The sequence below is a fragment of the Dipodomys ordii genome, unplaced genomic scaffold (genome assembly GCF_000151885.1).
Source record: "Dipodomys ordii isolate 6190 unplaced genomic scaffold, Dord_2.0 Scaffold7, whole genome shotgun sequence".
Classification (NCBI taxonomy): Eukaryota; Metazoa; Chordata; class Mammalia; order Rodentia; family Heteromyidae; genus Dipodomys; species Dipodomys ordii.
This window is the reverse complement of record NW_012267223.1, coordinates 19,176,488-19,193,776: the sequence shown is the minus strand read 5'-3', so window position 1 is coordinate 19,193,776 and position 17,289 is coordinate 19,176,488. Positions and strand designations below refer to the sequence as shown.

Below are 17,289 nucleotides of genomic sequence, written 5' to 3'. Positions count from 1 at the left end.
CACTCTACCACTGAGCCACCTTTCCAGCCTGAGTATTGACACTTCGTCTATATTAATCAGCTCTCCTTTCCTAATAGTAACTAAGGTAGTAAATAATTCATATGCAACTCCTGGGCCAGAGGTTTACAGTATTCTGTAATTTCATGGAAGATATCCAATAAACACATTTTTGCACTGCCTGAAGAAATGTTCTCTGAACATTTCCCAAAGCTTACTTAAGATGTGTTGTGCCTATTTGTATTTTTTTAACCCCAGTCCTGAGGAGGCTGAGACAGGAGGATCAAAATTTCAAGCCAGCCCAGACAACATAGCAACATACTATTAAAAAAAAAAAAAAAAAGACAAGAAACCCGGGATTATAAATCTATAGTTTTATTAAGACAAAAACTGACAGTATGGTATGAAGTGTACAGTTAAACAAAAGTTTCACAGATGTCTAACACATGCCTAAAAAGATTTTACAATGTAGATGTAGGTCTTAATGTCAAGAATCCATAGAGTAATTTTAGCTGGACATGGTGGTATATGCCTATAATCCCAGCATTTGGAAGGCTGAGGCAGGAGGATTGAGAGTTCAAGGCCAGCCTAAGTTATATATCAAGACCTTGTCTCAGTGGGGGGGAAGGGGGACACCAAAAAAAAAGACAAAAGGATACTTTTGGGTAGCTGTTAAATCTTACAATTGTTTTGTACTTTTTTTTTTTTGTACTTTTTGAGGAAAGCACTGCCCTAGTATGAAAGGTTAATCTCCTGAGACCAGAGCTTTTGGAATAATTAACCCTTGGAGCGACTCAATGAATTTGTGCTGTGACTGAACCCTGACACTAATGGTCTCAGAGTTCAAAGATCAAAAAACAGATCACAAGGCTTTACTGTAAGAGCATGAAGCTCTTCTATCTCCTACAATCCCTCAGCCCTCCCCAAACAATTCAAGCCAGTGGCTTAAGTGGACAAATTGAAAACATAATTGGAAGAAAAAAAAAAAAAGAGGGATCCTTTTCTAATTTCAAGATTTAGCACCTTGAAGACAGAATGGTCTGCCTGTGTATACTCTCCAATAAAGGACCCCCCCTTGCGCCCCCCCCCCCAGCCTCAATTTGTTGCCCTCTCCACAGTGGCAGCTTTGGTAATTTAGGAACTGGCTTAGCCTCATAGGCAGCATGAAGCCGAGTCAGGGAACATCTCATTCACAGCTTTTCAGCAGTCTCTACACAGCCCCTATTTATGGTGTCTATGTTATTTTTTTTTTGAAAAGGTAAAATATTCTGAACATGGAACCAAATCATTCGGTGTTCTCTCCATTGTTTCACCGGTTCCCCAATCAAGCCCCAAATTTAAATCCAAATGATCCTATCTTCGCCTCCCCTCCTCCCAGCCCACCCCTCCCAACCCCAAACAATACACCAGTAATAGCCAAAACTACACACATGCTACGCTGTAAAAATGCAGTTAACACTATTGGGAAGAAGGCTGTGGGTTGTGGAGATGCTCTTTGAAGATCAACAGTATCTTTTTGCTCTCCCACACACCCACTTCTGCAAGTCCTGTCCTTCATAGAAGGCCCTTTGCCTTTCTCAGCAAAATGCAGAGTGGGTTGCCTTGAAACACTTAACCCTTCCCCCTCCACTGGGATGGGTGTGCAAACTATAGAGCGTGGAACGGCTTTAAAGCACTTGGGCTGCTGCAGGGCATAGAAACGATACTGGCTCTTCAAAGGACATCTTCTCAAGCCACCTTATGGTGTCAAGACAAGGAGAACTCCTTCCTCCCCATTTCCAACCCACAGTCAGAGGTGACAGGGGCTGCTACTCTGGAGAGTTAATTCTTGTCGTCTTTTTTGTCGTCATCCTCTGAGGGGTAGGAATGCCACGTCAACCTTTCCTCATAGAAGGATATGACAACCTGTGGGCACTTGACATTAGCTTCCTTGGCAGGGACTAGATCAGCCTCATCAGAGTTTTTCCTGCAGAATAAAGCACAGAGAGACTTTGAGAGCTGCTGCTGCTGCTGCTTTTAACTTGGAGCACCCAAGAAACAAGCTAGGGAATGGTGAAAACATGGCCCATGTGGCATTTACTGCCAGTTTTCAGACAAGTGACATCCTCAGAAATCCTCCCTTGTAGAAAAATTCAGTGGATTCTCAGAAAGGCAAAACCAAAAAAACTCGATTCTCTAGAATCCCAAGAAGAGGAGCACCCACTCTTCCAAAAGCAGCATTCCAGCCGACTGTTCACAGAGCCACCTGTACTTTGTAGGGCTCAATATCGATCTGCACTTTCTTGGTTACTCAAAATTATGCTGTTTGACACTATCAAATGTCATCTTCACACAATTTCCATATTTTGAAATGGTTCTTCAATGAGGAGATTAGAAGATGGTTGTTCCATAATTCTCTATATATTTCCCCAATTAAAATGTTCTCAAAATCTGAAAGCCATACATTCTAAGGGAACCAGGAGTAAAACCCTAGGATCATTGGGGGGTATCTTGGATGGAAGCATTAATATAGGACAGGCAGCAGATATATCACCAACAAGGTACCACCCCAAATCTCCAGAATCGTAAAGGGAACTGTAGAATAAAGCTGGTAAAGTTGTTTTTGTGAGCAAGCAAACCAAGAGAAAGGGAGGAAAATGGACTGTGGACTGTATCAGTCTGAGTAATCTGAGGCATGCTGAGAGGAATATTTACTACTTTCAGAAACAATCAGGTATCTCTACTCTCCAGGAAACAAAACAAAATACTTTTATTATGTGTGTATGTGATGGAATCTAGAGTTTTGTATATGCTAGACAAATGCTCTACCATTGAACTCTTCTTCCAGACACAGAGAAATCATTTTTTAATGGGCCAGACATGGCCATACATGTCTCTTCTACTCCCAGCTACTCTCAGGAGGCGAAGTTCAGGATTATGTAGCTTCAGGCCAACCTAAGTCAAGTTACTGAGACGCCAAATCAACCAATTAGTCTGAAATGGTATGTGCCTGCAATCCCAGCTATAGGAGAGGCCATAGGTAGGTGGAGTGTACAAGATTATCCTCAGGAAAAAAACGGGCTGGGGGGCAAAGTGTCTGCTTGCTAAGTTTGAAGCTCTGAGTGCAAACCCCAGTATCAGAAAAAATAAAAGAGAAAAAAATGGAAGACTTGGTTTTTATAATCAAAATCCTGTCTAACTTGTGGTAGTTAACCAAAGGAAAGAATACAATCTTACTTTTCTCCCTAGGCTGGCCTCAAAGCAGGATCCTCCAGTCACAGGCATGAGCCACCAGTGCCTAGCTAATGAAATGTTAAGTACAGCAATAAAAAGATACCACTGTAACTCAAAGTGGTTACAAATAGAGGAAGTGCACATTAGCTGTACTTAGTAAATCCTACTATGAAGTTTAAAGTTAGAGCTTTATATTTTAAGGACACTGGTGGAGGCCCATTTTGGAGAAAAAGTTTGGCAAAAGCATTTTATTTTTTTTGTTGGTCGTAGGGCTTGAACCCTGGGCCTGGGTGCTTTCAGCTCAAGGCGAGAGGTCTACCACTTGAGCTACAGCGCCACTTCCAGCAGTTGAAGATAAGTCTCATGGACTTTCCTGCCTGGGCTGGCTTTGAACTGTGATCCTCAGATCTCAGCCTCCTGAGTAGCTAGGATTACCGACATGAGCCACTGGTGCCCTACAGCAAAAGCATTTTCAATTCCCAAGAAAAAGTTCTTTTTGGGCAGAGAATAAGGAAGTTATAGAGAATTTTAAGTTAATTATAAGTCTTAAGGTTCCACAAGAACTGTCTTCATTAAAGTTAAGAGTGCTGTCATGGGCAACATAGCAATGTTTGACGGTGACCTCAAAGGATTACAATGGAGCTGAAAAGCTACCACTCTAGTGACATGGCGGTACAATCACTCATGTTGTGGTGATAGTGGTATAAACATACCCGCTGTGCTTCCAGTCACAGAAATGTATTGCACATACAATTATGTTACACATTTCTTTTGGTTTGTGACACCTGCCTGTACTACTATCCTGAGTATCATGGAAAAAAAAGTAGGTTTACTTTATGCTCAATAATAGTGAAGGGGCCTTGCTGACCCCTGCTGGCTGATTCTGAATCTACAAAGGAAGTATTACAAATCCTCTCTTAATCTGAACCTTTAACTGAATATCTGGATCCTATGGTCAGCCAGATCTCTATTAAGGAGGTGGCAGAAGGGAAGGTCAGACCAATCACATTTCAAGTGTTTTTTTTTTTTTCCCCTTTACTTTCAGACTGAAATGTGACTCTTCCCCATACCATTTTCACTCTAGATTTTTTTCCCACCTCCTAAAAAGACAAAAACCAAAACCAAAACCAAAAAGGGCAAAGATCTGAGAATCCTAAGTGCCCCTACCTGTAACTCATGAGTCCAGGTTGGCAGTCAGGCTGAGGGTCACTATCGAAGGACTATGCCATCTTAAAGATTTCACACCTGGGCGACTGGAATTTCGAAGATCCAGCTCTTTTCCTCTGGCATGGAACAGATGGGAAGAAGGAAAAAACCACACAGAGCCACTGGCAGACTCACCATTTCATCAGGAACATGAGCTCTCCGCTGGAGTCTGTAGCTCCAATAATCCGCTCCGGCTCCAAACCCCGGGCAAAGCCTCGTGGCTTTTCTGACTGTAAAAACCAGATGAGCAGAACAGTTTTATCTCTATGGGATTGTTACCCAGAATGAAGTTAGTCCTGTGCATCTGATTAAAGTAATCTCAAGCTCTTTTTGTCAGTATTTTACTAACATGTTGACTTCAAACACCAGGCCTTTTAGAATCCTTTGGAGCGAGTATTCATTCCATCAAGGTCTGAAGCGCATGAAGTCCTCCCATACGCGAGAAGGAACACACATCCCAAGTAAAATAAATGTTTACAACTGTTTCTTCATCCTCAAAAGACAAATTAAGGTATTGAATAAGTCACAAAGAGCCACCTGTGGGTTTTTTTTTAATGCTAGTACTGGGTCTTGAACTCAGATCTGTTGGTTAATTAGAAATAAGCATCTCTGGGATTCTTATGCCTGGGGCTAACTCCAAAATAAGATCCTCAGATCTCTGCCTCCCGAGCAGTACTATAATAATTCTTAACTGAAAAACACTGAATGCTATTTACACAAAATGACACTTTCTATATATGTCTGACTCCAATGAGTGTTGCACAGTATGAGTCTTATACCATGGACAAAAAATAGATTCTGGGGCTTTCACAAGAGTAGTAAGCCTCCAAATCCTTTTACCATCAGCTTATCTCAGAATTCAGAAGGACTAACAGATGGCCGCAGAAATTCAAGAGGAGGCGGACGGAAGTTGCTTAAAAGGCTTGGCCTTGTGCTCAACAAGACATGAATTCTGGGCTAGTGAAAATATTTCGTCTTACCTCTTCTTTCTTCTTCTTTGGTTTGCTTTCCTCTCCCTTATCTTCAGAATCAGAATCAGCTTTACGCTTGCCCCCCTCTGATTTGTCTGTCTCATGTGCCGTTTTCTGTGACTGTAGAAACTCAGCAATGAGGTCGGGACAATCCAGGTTCTCTTCTGGCTCCCATGTATTGTCCTCACTGAAACCAGAAGGCACAGCAAGTCACGCACTTAGCGGGAGCACAGGAAGACAGGAGGAGTTAATAATGAATAGCTAGATTCTTGTCTAAGACCAAGAACTTGGGAAGGTTGAAATTTATTACATATGGAAAACTTAGAAACTTGCCTCTTTCAAGGAAAGATCACTTTTCTTTGCAAACATATACTGGTCTACACACACAAACACACACCTTGTTCCTCAGAATCACTAGCATCCAGCATTGTAACACTGTGCATGCAGACCCCCTCCTTATCAGACTATAAAGACGTGGAGGCCAGACGGTGTCCAACTATCCATCAGAACTGAGGCAGCACGTTATAAGGTGTGGGGGCTGGGAATATGGCTTAGTGGTAGAGTGCTTGCCTACCATGCATGAAGCCCTGGGTTCAATTCCTCAGTACCACATGCACAGAAAAAGCTGGAAGTGGTACTGTGGCAGAAGTGGTAGAGTGCTAGCCTTGAGTAAAAGAAGCTCAGGGACAGTGCCCAGGCCCTGAGTTCAAGCCCCAGGACTGGCCAAAAAAAAAAAAAAAAAAGATTCCAGATAGTGACTTAATGAAACTTACTCTGAGAAACCCTTCCACTTTAGAAGGTATTCCACTTTGCCCTTTACAACTCGACGGTCAAGAACTTTTTCCACCACATATTCCTCTTCCTCCTCTTCTAGTACCTCCTCCACTTTCTTCTTGTTTTGCTTTTTTCCCATAGTGCCCGCCAGCTTTCTGGTGTAAAGGGTGACGCCGCTAAAATGATAAAAAGCATTACAAAGGGCATCAGGGGGTGAAAGGAAAAGCTAAACATGACTCAAGAACTTGATATGCATTTATGAAAACAGAATAATGAAGATAGCCTATGTAAGTTGTCTTAAAGAGAGGGAGCCAGGTGCTAGTGGTTCACACTTGTAATGCTAGGTACTCGGGAGGTTGAGATTGGGAAGATTGCAGTCTGAGGCCCCATTGAACCAGAAAAGCTTAACAGACTCTTTTCAACCTATAGCTAGATAAAGAGGGGCATGACTGTTATCTAAACTACAATGGGAAGCCTAAAATAGGCAGATAAGCCCATGTACACATCCACGCAGGAAGTGAGACCCTATGTCAAAAATAACCATCAGAAAAAAGGGTTAGAGGGGTGGTTCAGTGACAGTGTGCCTGCCTACCAAGCATGAGGCTGAGTTCAAGCCTCAGTATTGCCAAAAAAAGGTGGGGGGGGGGGGACAAAGTAAGTAAATTCAAACAAAGTACATTACATGAGTGTTTGGAAATATCATAATGAAGCCCCTTTACATAAATAATATATACTAATAAAAAAGCCAGGTTCCAATGGCTCATACTTAGAATCTTAGTTGCTTAGGAGGCTGGGATCTGCGGACTGAAGTTCAAAGTCAGCAAGGGCAGACAAATCTCAGGAATTCTTACCATCAACTAACCATCAAAAAGCTGAAAGTACAGATATAGTAGAGTGCTGGCTATGAGCAAAAGAGCCAAATGAGAGCAGGATGTCTAGAGTTCAAGCCCAAGACACACACACACCCACACCCAATTAAAATGACCACAAAACCCTCTAAATTGGAATACTGCAATAATTTGGGAAAAAGTGAGGAATAGAGGTTGCTATAACCAAAAGAATCTGAGTTTATTTAAAAAAAAGAAGTTATCAGAGCCATGTACTGGTAGCTCATGCCTGTAATCTTAGTTGGTGGCTTGTGCCAGGCTGAGTTCCAGAGCATCATGTTTTGAGGCCAATCTGGGCAGAAACATCTACAAGACTGTTCTCCAAAAATAAGCAGTAAAAAAAGCAGGACTAAAGGTGTGACTCAAGTGGTAAAGTAATTGCCAAGCAAGCAAGCTAGCCAGCTCTAGGTTCTAAGTATACCACTGGGCTGTAGCTCAGTGGCAGAACACTTCCCTAGAATGTATGAGACACTTGCTTCAGTCCCTAGTAGCTAACACCATAAATAAAAGTTTAGTTTTCTATAGCTCTAGTTCTTCTGGAAGAGTAGTACTGGAGTTTGACGTCAGGGCCTCATGCTTGTGAGGTCGGCACTCTACTACTTGAGCCACTCCTCCAGCTCTATAAATTTTTTCCTTTTTTGCCCATCGTGGGGCCTGAACTTCTGGGCCTGGGTGCTGTCCCTCAGCTCTTCAGCACACGGCTAGCACTCTACCACTTGAGCCACAGCATCACTTTTGTCTTTTTCTATGTATGTGGTTACTGAGGAATTGAACCCAGGGTTTCAAGCATGCTTGGCAAGCACTCTACCACTAAGCCACACTCTCAGCCCAACTCTTAACTTCTTAAAGCCTTATTAATTACCCATTTGTGTGAGTAGATAGTGCTGCAAGATATCAATAAAAAATAAAACCCACAGGCAATGAAGTATAGAAATGGATGGATCACAGGTGTCCAGGAAGATGTAAGAATATGGCAGATAACCTAAAGCAAGGAAAAAGATGCTACTATTCTTTATTAGTTTACAACAATACCAATTTGGGGGTAAAACTGGCATTCCCATTATTCTTGGGAAAAGTAGTTTTATAAATATAATCTCTCTGGGTTGGAGGCATGGATCAGGTCATAGAGCACCAGTCAATGAGCCAAAGCAAGCAACAGATATCCAGTTCAAGACTGGGCCTCAGGCAAAAAAGAGAAAGAAATAAACACCACCTCTCTGAATTTTATATATATGTATGTATATATAAGCTATGTACACATATGATAGTTTAGTTTATAAATTAGGTACGATAGAAAAGTACAGAATGTGGCAATCATAACAATATGCCATAATAGAAGTTATTGGAACTGAGTTATTTTTCAATTTTCCATTTAATCCTTGCCTTTTAAATCCTACCCACATCTCTACTGGAACTAGTGACCTTTCGGGAGTGCTGGGACATAAACTGGCTTGTATATCTTTGGCTTTTCCTAACTCAGTCTGCTTAATTTTTAGCCTTTTCTGGTGTGTAGTTACTTTTCTACTTGTTTTCTGGTGTCTTTTTTGTTGTTGTTGTTGGTCTTGGGGCTTGAACTCTGGGCCTGGGCACTGTCCCTGAGCTCTTCAGCTCAGGAGAGCAACCTACCACTTGAGCCATAGTGCCACTTCTCGTCTTATGGTGGTTAATTGGAGATAAAGAGTCTCACAGCCTTTTCTGCTTAGGTTGGCTTCACTGTGGTCCTCAGATCTTAGCCTCCTGACTAGCTAGGATTACAAGCATGAGCCACCAGCAACCAGCTTTTTTGTACTGTTAATTTCTATAGGATCTCTGTATTATTTGGGCAAACTTTCTTTTTCTGGGTGTGTGTGGGGACACAACACAGTACAGGGGTTTGAAGGTAGCCTCGAGCTTGTTAGCCTATGCTCTACTACTATTTGAACCATACCTTCAGTCGTTTTTTGCTGGCTATTTAAAGGGTAATCTGGACAGCCTCCAAGCCCTGAGTTCAAGCCCCATGACTGACCAAAACAAACAAAATTATCGTTTGAGAAACATTCATTTGTTCTCTCTGCCCCAGATACTAGATTTAAATAGTCACTTAAGACCACACAGTTAGGTTTGAAGCCACCCTGGGCAGGAAAGTCTGTGAAACTCATCTCCAATTAACTATTTATAAACCAGAGTACAACTGTGGCTCAAAGTGGTAGAACGCTATCTTTGGGTTAAAAAAGTTCCGGGACAGTGCCTAGGCCCTGAGTTTCAAGCCCCACAACTGACAAGACCAATAATAATAAATAAGCAAATAAAGCACCATTATAAACAAGTTTGGGCTGGAATAGGAAAGAGATTAAGGTAAATTTTTCTTTTTTTGTCGATCGTGGGCCTGAACAATGCTTGGGTGCTGTCCCTCAGATCTTCAGCTCAAGGCTAAGCGCTACTTAAGCCACAGCACCACTTCCAGCTTTTTTTTCTTATGTGATGCTGTGGAATCAAACTCAGGGCCTCATGCATGCAAGGCAAGCACTCTACCACTGAGCCACTTTCCCAGCCCCCCCTGTGCTTATTGTTGGTCATAGGGCTTGAACTTGGCCTGGCCACTGTCCCTGAGCTCTTAAGGTTAGAGTGCCAATACTTGGAGCCACAGCTCCACTTCCATTTTTCTGGTGGTTGATTGGAGATAAGAATATTATGGACTTTCCGGCCAGGGCTAGCTTTGAACTGTGATCCTCAGATCTCAGCCTCATGAGATGCTAGGATTATAGGGGTGAGACACCAGTGCAGGTGAATCCATGCTTCTGAATTCCAGAGGTTCTGAGGATAGAATACTGGTATGTGAATACAGTTTGAGTTTATTTGTGATGTATTCAGAAATTAGTCTAATCTGTTGAGAGAATGAAACTGTATAGCTTTGAGTTGAGAGGCCACAGGAATTTGGGAAATCTCAGAACACAGTGATGCCTTAAAGTAAATCTCTTAAGGTTTAAGGTGAAATAAAAATGACTAGAGCCAGGTATGTTAGTACACACCTGTGATCTCGGCACTTGGGAAGCACAGGCAGGAGAATCTAGAGTACCAGGCCAATCTGTGCCATAAAGCTCGATCTTGCTTAAAAACAAACACCAAGGAAGTGGCGCTGTAGCTCAAGTGGTAGAGCACTCGCCTTGAGCTGAAGAGCTGAGGGACAGCGCCCAGGCCCAGAGTTCAAGCCCCATGACCGACAAAAAAAAAAAAACCAACAAAAACACCAAGCTGCAAGCTGGTGGTTCACATCTAAGTCCTGGGTACTGAGAAGAATGAGATCTGATGATCATGGTTCAAAGCCAACCAGGGTACACGAAACAGAGATTCTTATCCCCAATGAACCAGCAAAAAGCTGGAAGTGAAGGTATGATTCAAGTGGTAGAGCACCAGCCTTGAGTGACAAAGCTAGAAGACAGCACGCAGGCCCTCAGTTCAAGCTATAAGTACAGGCAGGCAGGCAGGCAGCTACCTGTACATGGGTGCACACACACATCAGGTAGTTCACACATGTTCTCTAGGAGCCTGAGACACAAGGATCATGTTTCAAGGGCAGGGGCAAGAAATGAAGGTGTGTGTCTCATGTGATAGAGCCAGCAGTATGTCAGTCTTGAAGGACAAAGCTAAGCAAGAGCATGGGGCTCTGAGTTTAAACCCAGTACCAGCACATCAGCACACACATACAGAACTGAGTTTCTGTTTTGGGGTACCAGAGGCTGAACCCAGGGCTTTGTGCTTAGTAGGCAAGTGCTCTACTGAGCTATATCCCCAGGCTAAGATACTTTAAAAACAGAAATTAGGTCTTCAGATGTTTAAGGCCTTGAGTTCAACCCCCAGTAATACATGTGTGTGTGTGAACAAATATTCATGAGGCCTAAAATAACAGAAGGTTGCAAACCTTTTCTATGCTTAATATCTAGGCAAATACATTTTAAAATGAGGTTAAGGCAAACACATCAGGGTAATAGCCATACCCTGCCAAACATCACAGATCTTAGACAAACTGTCTAAATGCACCGTGTGTATGTGTGTCCTGGGCTTGAACTCAGGGCCTGTATCCTGAGCTTTTTGTTGTTGTTGGTTAACTGGAGGTAAGAGTCACATGGGCTGAGAGCCAGTGGGTCAGACCTATAATCCTAGCTACTCAGGAAGCTGAGTCTGAAACCAGCAGGGCAGGAAAATGCATGAGACTCTTACCTCCAATTAATCACTAAAAAGCCAGAAGTGAAACTGTGGCTCAAGTGGTAGAGTGCTAGCCTTGAGCACCAAAGCTTAAGGACAGTACCCTGTCCCTGAGTTCAAGTCCAGGACTGGCATCCTCAGATTACAGGTGTGAGCCACCAGTGTATGGGCCTGAATGAATTCTTAATACAATTTTGAGATGCTAGACATTCCATTATAACTCATCTTTATATAAATTTTCTCCTGAAGCATTGAAAATGGATTGCTCACTTCCTATTCATTTTTTAATAAGGTTACCTTGAAAACAAACATACAAGAAAAATTTTATCTCATAAAGTTATTTTTTTTTCTTTTTTTTTTTTGGGGGGGGGGATCCGGTCATGGGGCCTGAACTCTAGGCCTGGGCGCTGTCCCTCAGCTCTTCAGCTCAAGGCTAGTACTAGCTCTACCACTTGAGCCACAGTGCCACTTCCCGCTTTTTTCTTTTTGCTTATGTGGTGCTGAGGAATCGAACCCAGGCCTCATGCATGCAAGGCAAGCGCTCTACCACTGAGCCACCTTCCCAGCCCCTAAACTTAACTGTTAAGTCATCTATGCATTTTTATAATGCCACCACCTTTTATGAAACCAGTAACGATCCTAATCGTGAACACGAAACTCGTTTTGAACTGAAGCAATAGTTGCACTTGGCCACGGAGTGAATGAAGGTAGTAAAACAAAAACCAAAACACCCCAAAAACAAAACCCTGGAAACCTGGCACAGAGGTATAATCTGTAGTGCTAGTTCTCAGGAGGCTAAGGTGGGAGAGTAGCTGGAGTCCAGGAGTTGGAGAGCAGCCTGGACAGCACACTTTCATCTCACCGAAACGAAAAATCAACAACAACAAAAGGAACAAAGCGGATTTCATTTTTTGCTTAGCCTTTTCCGTGTGTGTGTGTGTGTGTGTGTGTGTGTGTGTGTCCTGGACTACAACTCAGGGCCTAGGTGCTGTGTGTGAGGTTCTGTGTTAAAGGTTAGCGCTCTACCACTTTTGAGCCCACAGCTCCACTTCCGGCTTCCAGGCGCTTCTTTGGAGGTAGGAGTCTCGAGGACTTTCCTGCCCCTGCTGGCTTCCAACCGCGATCCTCACATTTCAGCCTCCAGAGTAGCTGAGGACACCGAAGCCCGGCGTCACAGCTATTAGAATCTCCTTACGCCAAACACTTCACGAACCAAAGGCGATTTTTTGTCCCCCCTTTTTATTTTTCCTCTCACACTACCAGAGTACCTTCGGGACCTCGTAATCCTAAGTTTCCGGGAAACTCAACTACCTGATCTTTCTCCCTTCCCCGACTTATATTCACCGGAACTCTTTCCCCCCTGACACGCCCCGGCCGCCCAGTCCCCTCTCCCAAGTTTCTTCTTCCTTAACCCAGCAAGAGAAAAAGTCTTCCTCCAACCTCGTCGGGACCCCAAAGCCTCAGGTTACCTTTCCTAACAACCCCCGATCTAGCAGCAATCGGCCCCCGCCAAGCACCCCCAAGCATCCAGGCTGTCCCCTCACAGTCTCCGGGTTCGTTCCCCAACCCCGGCAGTATCAGGTCGCATTCCCCAGGCCCGGAAGACCCCGCCAAGTGCTCTCTCCACACCGAGCGGCTCCGAATCCACCGCCCCGCCCTCTCCATCCACCACGCAGCTGCCGCCTAAGCCTTTGGCGCCAGGCGGAGAAGCCCGCGCGGGAAGGGAAGTCTGGGCATCGCGCACGGGTGCGCTCCACGCTTCCCGGCTCCACCGCTAGAACGCGCGCGGCCCCACACCCCGGGCTCCCGCCGCCGCCGCCGCGTCGCGCCGCGCCCCCTCCCGCCGCCCGGAGGGGCTCTTCACCTCAGAGCAGCGCCCAAGTGTCAGAGAGAAATCGGTATCGCGCGACTGGCGCGTCGTACTGGATGGGACGAGCAAGTGGTGCCCAAGAAAGCAACACGCTGGGTGTCCGCAGTCGACCCTCGCTCTGAAGAGGCGTACCGCAGGCCCGGCCGACGGCCCTCCCCTCCGCCAAACAAAAGAGCCTCTCACTCTGCGCGGCCCGCCGCCCTCACCGCGCAGGCGCGACGACCCGCCGCACGGCATCATGGGACTTAGAGCCCGTCCGGGACTACAAATCCCAGGGTGACCCGCGCGTCCCACAGCACACGCAGACTTTGCGGGGGTTGTAGGGAGTTTTCGACTTTAAACTGCCAAGGCGCCGCGACTTGTTTTGGAGCCCCACGGACTAGATCACTAGACCGTGATCTTGTCTGGGGAAAACCATTCTATTCTGGGAGGTCTGTGATTCACGTCCTGCACATTTTCTCAACACGTTCCTCACTTAGAGCTACCAAATGTCTGCTCCTCCAACACCTGGTAATCTCTGTAAATGTCCATCTCCGTCAGTTTGAACCCGAGGCTCCTCCACGGCGGGAGATTGCTTCCTCTTCGAGGCCGGCACTGCCCACCTTGAAAAAAGGTAAATACCTCTGTTAGGCGGCGCCTGCGTTCCTGAATTTTCCTTTTGTCCTTGTCAATGGGTGGCTTTTGTGCCGACACTTTTCACCTCCTGGAGCACCCATTCTCCAGTCTTTATCCCCCCCTTCGCCCACAGAATTAGACAAAGACCGCGCTTGTGCCTGCCGCTGGGGACTCCTCGCTGGTAAGGCTAACTACTAAAAAGGCTGAGACCGGAGGTTCAAAGCCAGCCCAGGAAGGAAAGTCAGTAAGAGTTACCTCCAATAAATGAAGCTGATCCAACTCTCCTCTATCATTTCTTCATCTCAGGTTTGTTTTATTACCCTCCCTTACTCCCCTTTTTCCTGTCCATTCCAGAACTGAATAAAATTTTTCCACCAGAAAAGATGACCGTTTTCTTTCTTCGTTTGAATAATAAAATCTCTCCCTAATGAGGGAGAGGGGAAGCATAACTAGTCCACTGTATTCTACCTGATTTGTATTTATGCAAATTTTGCTGAGCCTGGCACTGTTCAGAGCTTTGGAGAATTGCCTTGTAAGAAACCTAGCCCTAGCCAGGCTCAGGTGGCTCACACCTGTAATTCTAGCTACTCTGGAGGCTAAGATCTGAGGATTGCTGTTTCAAGCTGATGCAGACAAATTCAAGAGACTCTTACATCCATTTAACCATCAAAAAGCCAGAAGAGCCAGGTGCTGGTGGCTTACCTCTGTAATCCTAGCTACTCAGGAGGCTGAGACCTGAGGATCAGGGTTCAAAGCCAGCCTGGGCAGGAAAGTCCGTGAGACTCTTATCTCCAATAAACCACCAGAAAACCGGAAGTGGTGCTGTGGCTCTAGTGATGGAGCCCTCTCCTTGATCTGAAGAGCTGAGGGACAGGGCCTAGGCCCAGAGTTCAAGTCCCACTACTGACAAAAAGAAAAAAAGCCAGAAAAGGAGGTGTAGCTCATAGCTCATATGCCAGAGCAATACCCTTGAGTAAAAAAAAGCCAAGGAAGAGTGCAAGGCCTTGAGTTTAAGTTCTAGTACACACACACACACACCAAGAATAGTGATATTTTATGTTATTCAGACCCTTAAAGTTTCTTTTCTAAGAGTAACTTAGATGTTAACTCTGACATTACTCATACTCACAGAAAATGCATTAGGTAGATCAAATTTCTAAAGTCACAAGTAGGGGCTGGGAAGATGGCTCAGTGTTAGAGCGCTTTCCTTGCATGCATGAGGCCCTGGGTTCGATTCCTCAGCACCACATAAGCAAAAAGAACAAAGTCGGAAGTTGCACTGTGGCTCAAGTGGTAGAGCGCAAGCCTTGAGCTGAAGAGCTGAGGCAGAGCGCCCAGGCCCAGAGTTCAGGCCTCACAACCGGACCCAAAAAAAATTAAATAAAAACATAAAGTCACAAGTAATGTGGTGAAGGGGAAATTGTGTTGCAAAGGATTTAGGAACAACTGAAATGGATTTTACTTTGTCTCTATTTACTTGATGCAATATTGGACCAGCTGTTTAACTTCTCTGAACTTCAGCCTCCAAGAGGGTGGGGGATGGAAATATTATTTTAGACATACTTTATTTCTTCAGAATTAATAGTGTTGGGTAAAGAGAATGATGTAGCTAGCTCTCAGTAAATGGTAGTTATTTTAAATACTATAGGCACTTCTGATGTAATTTGAGTAGAGGAAGTACAGAACTTTTCAAATACCCCCCTCCTAACACACACAGTTGGAAATTCTTTGTTTCATTTTATACTCACTTGAAATTCTTTTGTTAGAGATTCATTTATTTGGGGTTAATAAGTACCATCTTTTAAAAAGCAAATATATTCATGGGGTTTCTTCCTTTTCTTTTCTGGTTTGAGTGATTCTTTTAGTAAAATTTCTAGGTACTATATATACTCCAAAATGCACCATTCTCAAATCACACACCTGTAGTTCTGACTTTGAAAAGATCACTGCTGGAGAGTAACTGGTTGAATATCCCTTCCCGGAAATGCTTTTGAGCAGATGTAATTTGTGTTTCAGGCTTTTTTTTTTTCTTTTAGGTTTTGGACTGTTTGTATATGCATCATGAGCTATCTTGGGGTTAGGATTCAAGCTTAAGTACAAAATTCATTTATGTTCACATTTTATTTATGTTGATACTAGGACTTGAATTCAGGCCTGGACACAGTCTCTTAGGTTTTTCTCTCAGCACTAGTGCTCTGAGCCCGGCACTGGTGGCTCAGGAGGTTGAGATCTGAGGATGGCAGTTCAAAGCCACCTGGAGCAGGAAAGTCCATGAGACTCTTATCTCCAATAAACTACTCAGAAAAAGCTGGAAGTGGTGCTATGGGTGAACCTAGAGCGCTAGCCTTGAACACAAAGCTCAAGGACAGTGCCCATCAAGCCCCAGGACTGGCAAAAAACTAGTGCTCTGATAATTGAGCCGTACCTCCACTGGTTAAGTGGAGACTAATTGGCGCGTGGATTTATTTGTGTGTGTGTGTGTTTGCATGCACACAAGTCTTGGCTGGTTCTGGGGCTTGAACTGGGAGCCTGAGCGCTGTCGCTGAGTTTTTTTTTTTTTTATCTTTGATCTTCTTTTTTTTTGGGTCCGGTCGTGGGCCTGAACTCTGGGCCTGGGCGCTGTCCCTCAGCTCTTCAGCTCAAGGCTAGCGCTCTACCACTTGAGCTACAGCGCCACTTCCGGTTTTCTGGTGGTTTATTGGAGATAGGAGTCTCACGGTCTCTCCTGCCCGGGCTGGCTTTGAACCGCGATCCTCAGATCTCAGCCTCCTGAGTAGCTAGGATTACAGGCGTGAGCCACCAGCGCCCGGCATTTCCGGCCTTTTCTGTGTATGTAATACTGAGAAATCGAACCCAGGGTTTCATGCATGTAGGCGAACACTCTATTACTAAGCCACATTGCCAGTCCCCATGCATTCACTTCTAAAAGTCTGTGGTAAGAGTCCGGAGACCTAGAAGTTTGGAAGACTCTGCTTCGAGTTATGCGTACTCATATTCCCCATACAGAGCATAAAATTACCACTTGTTCATTGCACTGGTCTGACAGAGATGCAGGACAGAGATGCCCAGGGTCAATGGAAGGCCGATGGTAGTACTGAAATGGCCTATCTTATGGCTATTTTGCTAACGTTATCCTTAAACAGGTTGTTTAAAAGGCCTTTCAGCATTTGGGACGTTTTTCTTGGCTGTTGTAGGCGTTGCAAGCTGGTTTTCGCTCTGACCAACCGCGGCTCGCGGAATCTGGGCTGGCGTCTCCCTTGAACAGCTCTGTAGGGGAAGTGGAAGCTCCTGAGTTACTGCGGGGACCCTCTGGGGACTCTGTGGTTTCAGGAATGTGGGCGTTTCCTTCCCTGAACTTCCCCCTACTACCAAGTGCCCACGGCCGAACAGGAACAGCTGGGTCGAGCTTAGTATGGGGGGGGAAGGAGGGGAATTGTTAATGAGGCTCCCTGGACGCTGATTGGTTGACTTTGGCGGCCCGGTGGGCAGGACGTAGCCCTGGATTGGACGACAGATCCCATTCGTTGCTTCCCTCCTGTGCCCCGCCTCCAGCGCCCCCAGTGTGTGGCTGGCT

The 17,289-nt window shown here is 44.9% G+C and overlaps 1 protein-coding gene across 2 annotated transcripts; it reads right to left on the bottom strand.

Moving 5' to 3' along the window:
- Window positions 1-356: 356 nt before the first annotated feature.
- Cbx1 (chromobox homolog 1) lies at window positions 357-14,095 on the bottom strand. Of its 2 annotated transcripts, XM_013038112.1 has the most exons (6): window positions 13,971-14,095; window positions 13,611-13,702; window positions 6,161-6,339; window positions 5,397-5,574; window positions 4,552-4,646; window positions 357-1,963 (listed from the first exon to the last, which is right to left on the bottom strand). In XM_013038112.1, the coding sequence occupies exons 2-6, from the start codon at window positions 13,629-13,631 to the stop codon at window positions 1,819-1,821; spliced, it is 618 nt and encodes a 205-aa protein (XP_012893566.1). In that variant the 5' UTR covers window positions 13,632-13,702; window positions 13,971-14,095; the 3' UTR covers window positions 357-1,818. The 2 variants fall into 2 exon arrangements, with proteins under 2 accessions (XP_012893566.1, XP_012893567.1); XM_013038113.1 differs by lacking the exons at window positions 13,611-13,702; window positions 13,971-14,095 and adding an exon at window positions 13,095-13,291 and having other exon boundaries at window positions 6,161-6,337.
- Window positions 14,096-17,289: the final 3,194 nt, after the last annotated feature.